The 13,167-nt window shown below is 38.1% G+C and overlaps 1 protein-coding gene across 1 annotated transcript in view; it reads right to left on the reverse strand.

Annotated features, from left to right (window-relative positions):
• Positions 1-623: 623 nt before the first annotated feature.
• The window catches only part of LOC123672938 (zwei Ig domain protein zig-8-like), a 309,256-nt gene continuing 296,712 nt past the window's right edge, over positions 624-13,167 (reverse strand). Inside the window, exon 5 of the mRNA XM_045607304.1 lies at positions 624-1,205. Coding sequence (XP_045463260.1) covers positions 1,078-1,205 — 128 coding nt within the window. The 3' untranslated portion in view covers positions 624-1,077. The remainder of the gene's footprint in view (positions 1,206-13,167) is intronic.

The raw sequence follows: 13,167 nt of genomic DNA on the forward strand, positions 1-13,167 counted from the left end.
CTATCTATCAGCAAATCTCAAGTCTGTCTGAAAACACAAATAATATAATTCTTTATCGTTGATGAAGACATTTTATGAGAGGTTCAAAGTGCACGAAAATAAACTGCACAACTTGTGACTCTTGATTCATTCAGAATGTTTTCGCCATCGCATGATCTTTCATGATTTGTTCAGTGAAATATTTAGTTTTAGGAAAGAAAATATTCTCGTTAACTCAGAATCACTCAACTGTGTAAGAATTGAGTTTTCAGAAGGAAGATTGATTGCACATTTTTTGAAAGAATATAGTTAACCTTGATTTGAGATCAACGACGAATGAAATAAAGACTTTGTAGGATGAGGAGAAAAACAGGAGAATGGAAAAAAAAGGGAAACAAGGAGGCAAAAAAATAAGAGAAGAAAATAAAAAAAATGAGAAAAGAAGAGAGACAAACTGGAGAAAAATGAAGTGGTAGATGCAATAGTAGAAGAGAAGAAACAAGAAGCGTCTGCTAAATAGTTTTACTTCCTTGAAGCCTTTTTGTTTCCATGAAGGTTAGAAAAGAATAAAAAATATAAAAAACATTAAGAATTTAAAGTGACCCGTGCTCGCTTTTATTCATTATTTGATTTTAAAGGGTCTTCAAGGCAATTAATTAAAAAACCATTCGAAAATGTCAATTATTAGATTATACAGAATTCCTGTGAGTTTTCAACGTATCTTGGATTGAATTTATCAATAACGATGCATTTGGAACCCTTAATCTCATAACTGTATTAGAATCTGCCCATCAGAAATTACCCAAAAAAAAGCGTTGATACCAAAACGCCAGTTACCCATCTCTCATTGTATGAAAAACCTCGAATATCTCATTAAAAAACCACAAAATTCGACAACGTCGCACACATCCACGATCCAACTCACGCACGTCCCACAAATCCGCGCGCGTATGCCGACCCTTAAAGCCAGCAGCGAGAGCCAACCTCGGGCGTCTCCGTAGCCCGCGAACTCAACGCATTGAAACGTCCGAACTAGCGCGAGCACATAACTCAGCCGTACTGTCAATTGCCGGTAGCAGGCCAAGGTCGTCCTTCTTGTTACGCTGCCGTGAGTCGCGCAGCGTGGGACAGCAGGACGGTCGTGGGTCCGAGGGCCAGCAGCAGGAGCACACGGGAAAGGCGTGTCGTGGAGGCGAGCCCATGATGCATCGCTGCAGGATGTTCCCCTGAAACAGAAACGGGGTAATTACCTCTGGATTTTCGACAACGTCCCGCGGGACCTGTTTGCAGGAAAGGTGGGGTGTGTCCGGGCAGTGGCGGCTCATTTCTGGAGGGGTTTACTAGGTGGTCCTAAATTGGAGGTACAAAGGAAAATAAGAGATTTCTTGGGTGATTATAGAGAAATAAAATCCAATGAATATGGGCCCGCAAATGTATCATTTTTGTGATACAGGGTGTTTGTTGTAGTCCTACTTTTTTATGACGATTTTACCAGTTAATCGAATCTGCATTGATATTCGTTACAGATCGGGGAAATAAAGACCGAAACTCATAATAAATTTATTCATTACTGCTAAATTAATGGATCTTACATACATAGGCGTAGAACTTTGCTTCCGCCATAGTTATACATTTATGGCCACTACTTTCTCCCATCCTGCGAAAAAACTGGTTATCTTTTGAAGCGTTCCACGAATTGATCCGAGTACTGGTCAGCCAGGCCTTGTGTCATTGATCGAAACAAGTGATAGTCCGAGGGAGCAACGTCTGGAGAATACGTTAGGTGGGGTAGGACTTCCCATTTCAATGTTTCCAAGTATGGCTTGACCATTTTTGCAACATGGAGTCGAGCATTGTCATACTGTAAAATCACTTTATTATGTCTCTCGTTGTATTGCGACCTTTTGTCTCTTAATGCTCGGCTAAAACGCATTAATTGCGTTCGGTAACGATCACCTGTGATTGTTTCAGTTGGTTTTAACAACTCATAATACACTACTTCGAGCTGATTCCCCTGAAACCGTGAATATTCGGTTTGGCAGACGTCTAAGAATGGCCGAGACATCCCTATGGTTTTTTGTGCTTGGGATTATCATAACCCATTTTTTTCGTCTCCAGTCACAATGCAATGCAGAAATCCCTTCCGTTTTTGCCTTGCAAACAGCTGTTCACAAGCAAATAAACGCCGTTCGACATATGTCGGCTTCAACTCGTACGGCACCCAATTTACTTGTTTCCGCGTCATTTCCATGACTTTCAGGCGTTTCCAAATGGCTTGTTGCGTCACTACCAATGATTCAATGATCTCGCTGATTCTTGTTGCGTTTGACACGAGTCTTGATCAAGTATAACCTTTAATTCTGCATCTTTGAAAACCTTCTCTCTTTCGGCGTTGAAAACACTATCGGCTATTCTTTCACTAATAGAGGCCTCACCATAAGTATATGAAAGTATTCGATGAGCCTCAGTAGCAGATTTCTTCATTTCAAAGCAGAAAATTAAAACCTCCCGTAAATGACGAGAATTTGTCTCGTAAGCTGACATGTTTAATCGAGAATCATGATGCAGACACAAATCGACTAATATTTAAATGACGTTATGTTAACGAATACCTAAGCTTATTGTATGACATCTACGATATTTTTATTTCGACTACCACTTACCGCTACAGCCATCTATTGCAAAACGGTGGAATCAAGGTTCTATACCTAATAATAAACCAAAATTGTCGAGAATCTAACAATCACAGTTCTTTATTCCATTCGGCATTCAACGGACATTCATTATTTCCCAACTAGTTTCACTTGTGGATCGAAATCCAATGAACATCGCCAGAACTTTCCTTCGAAAAACTCCGTCCGCTTCCTTATACACCCGGCGTACCGTACAGCCTCCAGCCTCTAATAATTCAATTCCGGGAGGGAGTCGTAAATCATTAACGGCGCAACGGGGGGAAACCCAGAATGAAAAACGACGGAAACTTTCTTGATCAAAACAACATACGGCCGAAATGCACAACATTTATAACACGGTCCAGCGTTGTTAGACCACGCGTAATCGCGCTATGTCTTTTGTGTTCCGGAAGAAAATTGATTAATTGGTGAATTAAACGTTTCGAACCTTTGAATCATCGGGAACAGTCGTGGAGAGGTCGGTTTTCCGAACAACATAAATAAGCCAGACAATACGCTGGAGACGGCCAAGATGTTCACGCTAACGGCCACGATCAATTCAGCTACGTGAATTGGTCCTTCAGGTGGGATTCTATTATCGACTTGGATATATGTATTGTGAGCAAAGAGTAAAAAACATAGATAGACGGAGTAAACGCAATTTTGACATGTCCTCAACATGGTTAGATCATGTTGTCGTATTGTGATATATTTTGAAATCCACAATTTTACTATATAGTTATGAATGTATATTATGTTGAATGAAATATATTTATTTGATTGATTGCTGATTAAATATGCAAATTCGAATATTTGATATCCGATATTTTTGCTTATTGTTGAATTAACAATGAGCTGAATATTTATTATATTCTGTATCCACCTGCTGAAATCCAAGGCTTAGCAACTTTTGCTCTCTTAGTGTCATCGGTTGTATCATATCGTTTGGTTCGCTTGAAGTTTGTATTCTGAATTTCTGATATATTTAGGTATTTATTTCAATATATTTTGAGTTAATATGAAACTTTGATTCACTATGGGATATAAGAAGTGCGTTCTTTTTGAAGAAACTCGCGAATTGAGTGAACTAACGTATCACTGACATGTTTTCATTTCCGCGCGCTTCATGTCGAATTTGCTCACTGAAAATGACATATGCTCCCTCTATCTATGTTAATTACTCTGAGATTGTGAGGAAACAACGTTGTGAAGTCATTGATTATCGGATGAGTGAGAATTTTTGGAAAACGTGGTAATTCCTTCAAAACCTACATATGTCTTGAATTTCCATCTTTTTCTGGTGGATTTTCCCAATATTTGATATAATTATCTCCTTTGGCGAGACTTTCTCGAGCCAAATTCACATAGGTGCGCCCTCTCCCTAAGGATTTTGGTATTTCGTCAAGAGATCATTGCTGGACTCTTCATTTAGTCGAATTTCCAGGAAAATGTCCTGTGTCTTTATTGGTTAGGCTGAGAAGTGCTAATGAGTTCATTACATTTTGTATACATAACTCTCAGGGTTTGATCAAAAACAAGAAAAATTCCAACAGCTGCAAGATATGACGAAATACTCAACACTACGAAAAAAAAACTGCTGCTTTTTGGTACTCATCTCATTGAATTGAAAACGTTCAATCAACGATTTTCAGAGGCGGTTTAGGATATATTGCAGCTGAAAACCTCTTACCAGCAGTATCGAGGAAATTACAACACCACTATGTCTATTGCCAGAATTGGGAAAGCTGGAATTTATCTGGGAAAATATTTCCCATCGGAAAATGAAATGGAAGCAGCTAATATCCTTATATTGCAGAGCGTTCAGTACCTGTTAAAGATATAGGCTAGAGGGGTAACGCTTCGGAAAACTGGTTATCTAGGAGATTATGGATTTTCACCGCTCTGGACGAAGGATTGAAGGAAGGTGGAGATGAAAATAACTCGATTATTACAGTAGAAATCGTTGTGTGGATCATTTTTCGACATACACTGCAAAACTCTACATGATGGTCAACTATTTCTCACTTTCAGGGTTAGGGATTCACTGCTTGGCTTACTTGGCTCAATCTCAAGCTCAAGTAGCTTGAGCTTGACTTGAAATCAACTCAAGTTATTCATTTATTAAGTAGCTTGATTATTAAGCCAAGCCAGGAATCCCTAATCAAGATGAATTTGAAAAAGATAAGACACTTATGTTGAATTGTTTATTCAACAAAACAAGAGTTAATTATGAATTATTATTATTATTATTATTATAGTGTACAAATGAGTTGAGACAAATCTATATAACTCAATGCAAAGGAAAATAAAAAAATTCACACTCCTGTAAACAGAAAATAAAAAAAATTAATAAATATTAATAAATATTCTCTCCAACAAAAAAAAAAAAAAAAAATCACAAGTTGAGAAAAAAGAACAAACAAAAGAAAATGTCTTGGCCAATCATCATTCACGCCTCCACGCATCCCACCTATTCTTGAAGACGTTCACACTAGAAGCGTTCACTATCCCGGAGGGTAGCCCATTCCAAAGCAGGAACACTCTGTTCGTTAGGAAATATTCCCGTCCTCGGATGAAAAATTGCTCTCTCCTCAATTTATAGTGGTGTCCTCTCAGTTGATTCCTATTGAAAGTGAAAAGCGAGGATAAATCCACTCCAAAGAACCCTCTTACAGCTCGGAAAGCAGTGATCATATCGCCCCTAAGTTTTCGGTCTGTGAATTTATCCAGTTTCATCATGGATAACCGTTCCTCATAACTTGGTCTTACATTTCCAAAAGGAATCCGGGTCGCCCTCCGCTGCACCTGCTCCAACAGAAGTTCATCTTGCCTGAAAGTAGGATGCCACACCGGTCCAGCAAACTCTAGTATCGGACGTATGTAAGTCTTATATAGAGAAGACAAGGTCTGGCAGCTACACCGATTGAAGCATCTTTGAACCATGTACAGGGATTTCTTGGCCTTGGTTGTACAGTGCAATATATGTGAACTCCATGTTAGGTTGCTATCCACTACAACACCCAAATCATTATGCGAGTCGCAAGATTCTATCGGATATCCATCTAAATAATACTTCATTCTGGGGTTGTTTCGACCAAGATGTAACACTCGACACTTCGCGAGATTGAGGGGTAACATCCATTCTTCAGTCCACCTCAATATGGCATCACAATCATTTTGTAGTACACTACTAAATTCAAACGGGTTGTTGAAGAATTTCATGTCATCGGCATAGCAAGCACTAGTGGATGATATCAGGCTGGGCAACTCAGAGACGTATAGCAGGAACAGTAGAGGGCCTAAAACTGAGCCTTGAGGAACACCACTCGAAGCTGGCCTGAATGAAGAGCGCGCAGCACCAACCTTGACCGAAAAGGAACGTCCGCAAAGGAATGTCTCCATCCAGCCAAGTAGACGGCCTCGAACACCAAAGTGTTCCATTTTATGAAGTAACCTTCTAATCGGCACCCTGTCAAATGCGCTGGAGAAATCCAGATAGATAACGTCCACCGGATTCTTACGATCTAATTCAATAGTCCACGTATCAACACATGTCAACAGATTGGTTAAAATAGACCTTCCCGGAATAAAACCATGCTGTTCTTTAGGAATAACCGAGCTTGTCAGCAGAAATTCCAGAAGTTCTGAGGAGATGACTCTCTCGAGAACCTTCAGCACTGCAGAAGTTAAACTGATTGGTCTATAGTTCCGAGGACAATGTTTATCTCCTTTTTTGAAAATAGGAGTTACAGAAGAGTAAGACCAAGACTCAGGCAGAGTTCCGGTTGAGAGTGAGAGCTTGTAGATTTTAGTCAATGGTGAACTGACAAATGGAGCACATAACTTGAGGAAAGTAGACGTGACATCATCAAGACCTGGAGACTTGTTCGCATCAAGACCGAGAAGATGCCCCTCCACAATTCCTTCATCCACCTTTATTTCACTTAAACTGTGTCCATTTCTTGGTGCTCTCACTCGAGGCAAAGGAGTATTCGGTTCACTCGAGAAGTTTCCAGAAAATGTTTCTGCGAAGATCTCTGCTATTCGCTCGTGATCAGTCAGTAGGGTGTCGTTTTCACGTAGTGTTGGCGAAGATACGGTTGAGTTGAGTTGGCTTCGAACATACCTATAAAATGTTTTCCTATTTTTTGCCTGTGTTAGTTTTCCCTCGAAAGATTTTTTGGCTTCGCGAATTGTTGAGGAGAGGTAGTTTGAATACTGTCGATGATTTATAAAATCATGGGTTGCATGACTCCGTCTGTAGCGCTGCCACAACCTCTTCTTGAGCCTGATCATTCCAAGAATTCTGCCGTCAATCCATGGTTTTTTGGGGTTAGACCTAATGACTTTTTCAGTTGTGCACCTACTAACAATATCCAAAACAATTCTGTGGAACTTATTCCACATAACATCCACATCTGTTCCATCCAGGATTGTAGACCAGTCTATTTCCGAGAGTATTTGTTTAACCTCCTCGTAGTCGGTGAGCTTCATCTTCCTCTCCTGAACCGCTGCTCTCTCACACGTATGGAATTGAATTTTAGTCGACAACACAAGGTGATCAGACTTTCCCACTGGTGGAAGATACTGTACGTCGGATAATAGTTCAATATCATCAACAAGTATCAGATCTGGTGTGGTAGGGGTCTGATTTATTCTGAATCTGGTTGCCTCATTGACAACCTGATTAAAGTTACTTTTGTTCAACATCTCAACAAAGCGAAAAGCAGGAGAGCCATGTGAAGGCAGATTCTTCGGAGGCCACTCGCGAATATCGCCGAAGTTAAAGTCCCCAGTAATTATCACGTTTTTCTTATTTAAAGACATATTTTCTAAATAGTCAAATATCAGTTGATCATATATAGAAGCGCGTGGACGATAGATGCAGCCTACACTAAGTGAAATATCTTTCGATTGGATATCAATAAAAATATTATCTAGGCCCGGTGTATTGAGGGAAAATTCAGTCACATTATAGGATTTCAAAATGTCAGCAAGAATATATGTACATACTCCCGCATGACCAGGGGTAGTTACACTGTCACTACGATAGATAGAATAACCAGGTATTTTGTAACAACCATCAGGGATCCCAGGGTGAAGCCAAGTTTCTGTAATAAAGATGAGAGATGGGCGCATTTCTCGAACCAAGACAAGTAGTTCATTAAATTTTGCAGGTAAGGAGGCAAGATTCGAGTATATGATAGGCCATTCAATTAGATGTCTTTCTAGTTTTTTTGTTCCCGTGTATTCGCTGTATTCACCGCCACAATAGTTGGTATGCCTTTAATGTATTTAATGGTTAGATCGGTTTCACCTGCCAACCGTTTTGCTTTCAATTCCATTCGAGCAGCTTGAAGTTCTCTATACTGCTGTGGCGTTTTGTCGTCCGTTATGATCAAACTTTTATAGTCTGGATGCTGAGATAAGAGTTTCTTATCTCTCAGTATTCTACGAGGGTGACTAGAATCCCTGAATCCTACTTTAATAGGTCTAGGATACCCATCTTTGACCACACCAACACGACCAACGGCTGAAACTTCGGAAACCGCAGTGACATCCAACCTGCCCACAACATCCAGGATGATAGATCTATCAGTATCGTCGCCATTGGTCTCAGGTAAACCTCGGATAAGAATGTTGTTTGCTCTCCTCACACGTTCCAGGACCTCACCGGAATCGATAGCGTTGACTTTAGGTGGCGTACCTACTTCAGCGGCTGTTTTGGCTCTCCAATTTTTCAACTCAACATCTAGCAATTCCAATGAGTTCCTCATCTCACCAACATCCATACAATCAAATTTCAACTTCAAATTTGTAATGTCATCATTCAGAGAGTGATTAGAGTCCTTAAGTAATTCAATTTCAGTATGGTGTTTTTCTAACATGGTGGTATGCTGACTCAGTATATTACTGTGCGCTTCAATCGACTCCAAGCAAGCCGACATTTGTTTGCTCAAGTCAACTTGAGCCAACTTGATCGAAGCGACATCCTCCGCGATAGTGTCCAGTACAGACAATTTAGACAGAATTTGATTCAATTGAGTTGCTTCCAGCCCTGGATCTCGACTTGAAGAGGAAGAGGCACTACGTAGGTGCCTTGACGGGTTGCTCGATTGTGGTTGAGACATTTAGAAAAAGAAGAAAAAAAAAAAAAAATTATAAAATTTGTATGGAGGGGAATCAAGACACAGGAAAAACAATCTTCACTCTGCTGTGGCCGGTCAGAGAGACTCTAATGACATACACAAGAGGCCGAGTATAAGAGAGGAATTCAAACAGAGGTAAATGAACAGAGGAGTGAAGGATTTGTTGGAAACCCCCCGTATTTTATGTTGTATTGAATGAAAAATCCGCACGTTTAACACAAGGTTCAACCCAGATGTTGATAACAATATAAAGACGATATACTCCGATACCAAAACAAAATTCTGACCCCAAATAACTACTCATCAAATTATCTTTCGAATACCAGAGCAATTTTCAGAACAAAAATTATACAGGATGAAAAAATAACTCACATTAGTTTCACCTACTGATACAGAGCAAATATTTCTCAGTGGATAACTATGAAAATTTAGTTTATATTGGAGCACTGTTGTAGCATCTGTACACGATGTGAATTTTAGAAAATAATCCAGCCCTCAGAAGGGATCAGAACCAACAGGTGTCAACCTTGATGCCTTTTTTTGCAAGTTCATCGGCTTTTTTGTTTTCTTCAATACCACAATGCTCCGGTGACCATAATAGAGACTTTATTGCTTCTGGCCAGTTGATTTATGGTATTACGGTACTTTCATGTCAAAAGAGACCCTGGCTCTATGATTCCAGGGACTCCAGTTTAGGCGTAACCCATACTTACTCCCTTGTTAGAGGAAACAGAATAACGCCCCTTGATCAGTGTAAAGCATCTATTCCACTGATCATAAGAGGTGATGCGTACTAACTACAATCAGTTTAAGAGTAAAGCAAGTGCCAAGAATTACTGCAACGATCAAAAAAACTGGCTCTACAATCTGATGATAATCTCACATGGTATCTCAACAAATTCAAAAAACTTCATGGCAGTCAAAAGGTCGTATATGCCAGTGTTACCGCTCATTCTACTGGCTTTATCCAGCAACAGCCACAGATCACCATCAAAACTGGACCATTTCCGACTTCCAATCAGGATATTCGTTACCACATCGTTATCATTGGGAAATTCAATAGGAAGAGCGGCGGTTCTGGTCCGTCCCAGCGGATAAATCAACGCCGGATCCGATCATATGATAAAAATGTTCATTTCGTCGACAGGACCGGGAGCCGATTGTTTTTCAAAAAGCGCCGCATTAGTGGATCGCAAATTGGCATCATGAGTGTCGTAAATTGGCTGTATTATTCTCGCTGAAATTGCGAGTTGTCCGACGAGTTTCAACGGGGGCACAATGAACGGGCTAATTCGGCAAACATTCGCCGTTTGTGTAATGGCGAATATGCATTTTGCCATTTTGGCGGCCGACGCGCTTTGTCAACGCCCTCTGCGGCCGGTACAATCACCAACGGGTCCATTACCAAAAATTGAATTTAGATGCGTTGTTGCAACGTTGCTTTTTGACGGCGCAGCAGAAATTGGATGATGGTTTTTTTTTGGAATGGGGAGTTGAATCTGGGTTGTAGTAGGGCGTACGTGAGGATTGCGATCTGCACAAGGTATTTGAGTGAATTTCTGTACCCACTTCTGTTTTGACTTGAAGTCAGGAGCTTTTGAATCATCGTACGTCAAGTGTTCCAGCTACTTACGATTTTTGAAGTTCAATTATTCGGAAATGGCTACAAATCGCCTTATCGATCCACAATCGAAAAATGTTCATGAATGCTATTTTACAGTCTACATTTTATTTTACATCACACTCGGAGAAATGTTCAGAGTGTTCAAAATAAGGCCTCCAGAACCTTCTAGAACTGTTTTCTGGTGAACCACTGGAAGTTTAAAAGAATGTTAAGGCAGATTTTGGTCCAGTACTACATTTTTAGGTTTTTATAATTTCGTCATGTCTGCTACCAATTTCGAAAAGAAAATTTCAAACAATTCTCTTGTAATCCTCATGGAATCCGAATGATATTAGGTGTGCCACTTTTCTTCCGCAGTTTTGCAATATATGACTGTAGCGGTAAGTGGTAGTCGAAATAAATAGATTGTAGAAGAATATATTAACCTAAGGATTTCTGAACATAACGCCATCAAAATAATGGTCGATTTGTGTCAGCATCTAAGTATATATAAAACCGCTTGCACATATACGTCAAACTTTAAACGTAAAATCACAGCCCAAACGGGACCATCTAGAGCAAAAATGACAAGAATAAGACCCCCCTCAAAATCGTCTGGAGATCCCGGGAAAAATCCCAAACCTTCGATTCTCCCCGCGGTTTTCGAGTATACGGGGTGTTTCGGATCATTTTGACATTTCAAGTCCCATATTTCTGTGGTATCTGTGGACAATTTGGCTGTCAGTGTCATGTTAATAATAAATATTCCATTTCGATATATGAAGTTCTTGAAAAAGTTTGCAGTTTCCAAAATTGTTATTCAATATTTAAATAAATGCCGACAGATAAAATGCAAAGTCTTCGGCGAATCGAAAATTCGATAGATATTTGTCAAAATTTAGAAATGAACATTTATATCATCGAATGCATTTTCCTCAATTCAGGTTTGTTTTAAGTGTTTGTATCATTCAATTGGATATGAATGTTACTTCATTTCAGGAATTTTTCGTTTATTTTCCACAAACTATAAAACTACATTCCCTTTCGTGAGAATTTGAATTTATTGCGACAGAAGATGGAACTACCAAAGAGAACAGAAGCTTCATTCATCAATTCAGTCTTGGATTGGAGTAAAAGTTATGCTACTATGAAACAGTATTAAACAGATAGAAAAACTCCTTATAGATAATTCACAATTGGCTTTATTACTGGAAAAAAAGAGCCAAGTTAGTCAGATAACAGTCGAAAGTTTCCATGTGTTTTTTGAATATCTAAAATATACACTTTTACGACAGAGGAGTGCAAAAATATAAGTGACTACTCCGTTTTTGAAGAATTTGAGTGCAGTGCTGTTGAATTTATAATGAATAAGTCAAATCTTACATACTAATAATTTCAACTATATATACCCTGTTATATTATTTTTCGCTCAACTGAAACATGTATTAATAAACCTTGGAAATTAGAGACTCTCAAACTTATAACCTGATTTCTCAAAAAGGTTTCACCAAGATAAGATATTATAGGTAATTGCTTATGAGGTAACATAGGTCATGGGTATTTGAAAGGCAAGTCTATTCATTATGTCTCTTTTTAGTTCGTTTCTTATAGCTATACTGAATATTTCTAAAAATAACATTCACTTTAGATGTGAATTAATTAAATTTAGACTTATGCATCATATCATATATGACTATGAAATTGAGAAAGACATATTCTTCTAAATTCCATTATAAGTCTTTTGAATAGTACTTTGAAGATATTGATTTCAATAACGTATGGAATATATCAGTTGAAATACTAGTCAAAATGTTATGACAGAAATAAATTTTGAAGGATCATTCAGTATATGAAGAATTTTAACATGGCAGTCACTTTCGAAATTGGTATCAATTTTCCAGCAATTCAATGAAGGTATAAAATACTTTAAAAAGCAACTATTTATTGAAAATTTCCATTTCATGAATGATCAAATTTGTATAAAAATGTAAATACCTACCTATTTGTTCACTAAAGTTTCCAATCTTTTAATCGTTATAGGAATAGGTGCTATATGGCCATTTCAAAAATGCTATTCTACTGATTTATTCATTGCTTTTCATTTTGGTAAAAATTAAATTATTCATTGATTCAGATCCAAAGTTAACACTTGAAAAAATGTTGTATTGTATTGTTGTATTGGCCGATACAATTTTAGTACCGATTTCAAATACTCAGTTCCTTTTGACTGAAGTATTGAACAATGATCTTTGTATCTTGAAATGAGTTTTGCACTTTTCCAGTGGTCAACAATGAGATAATTATTAAATTGACTCAAGAAATTAACAGAGTATGCTATATCAGGACTAGTTAATACTGCTAAAGATGTTAATAAACCTATTAATTTCTTATATGGTTCATCATTACAACTCTTTTTTGTTGGATCAAAATTCAATTTAGTTTTCACATGTTCACAATCAGACATGTTGAATTATTGCAATACATATTTGAAGAATATAATCGATAGCTTTACTACCTTTTCCATAATTTCTAGTAATATTCATCCCTAATCATTTTTTAGCTTCCCCTAATTTCTTTTTCATAAAATTTTCTATCAGAAAATTCATTCAGAATTAACATTAGTTAAAACAAAAAAGTCATCCACGTACAATGCAACAATAGTAAGCCAGTTTTTTTTTGATTTATGTAAATACTATGATCAATTGTTGATCTTTTGAAACTTATATCTATCAAAATTTTATTTACTATATAGGACATAAATTGC

The sequence above is a fragment of the Harmonia axyridis genome, chromosome 2 (assembly GCF_914767665.1).
Source record: "Harmonia axyridis chromosome 2, icHarAxyr1.1, whole genome shotgun sequence".
NCBI classification, from domain to species: Eukaryota; Metazoa; Arthropoda; class Insecta; order Coleoptera; family Coccinellidae; genus Harmonia; species Harmonia axyridis.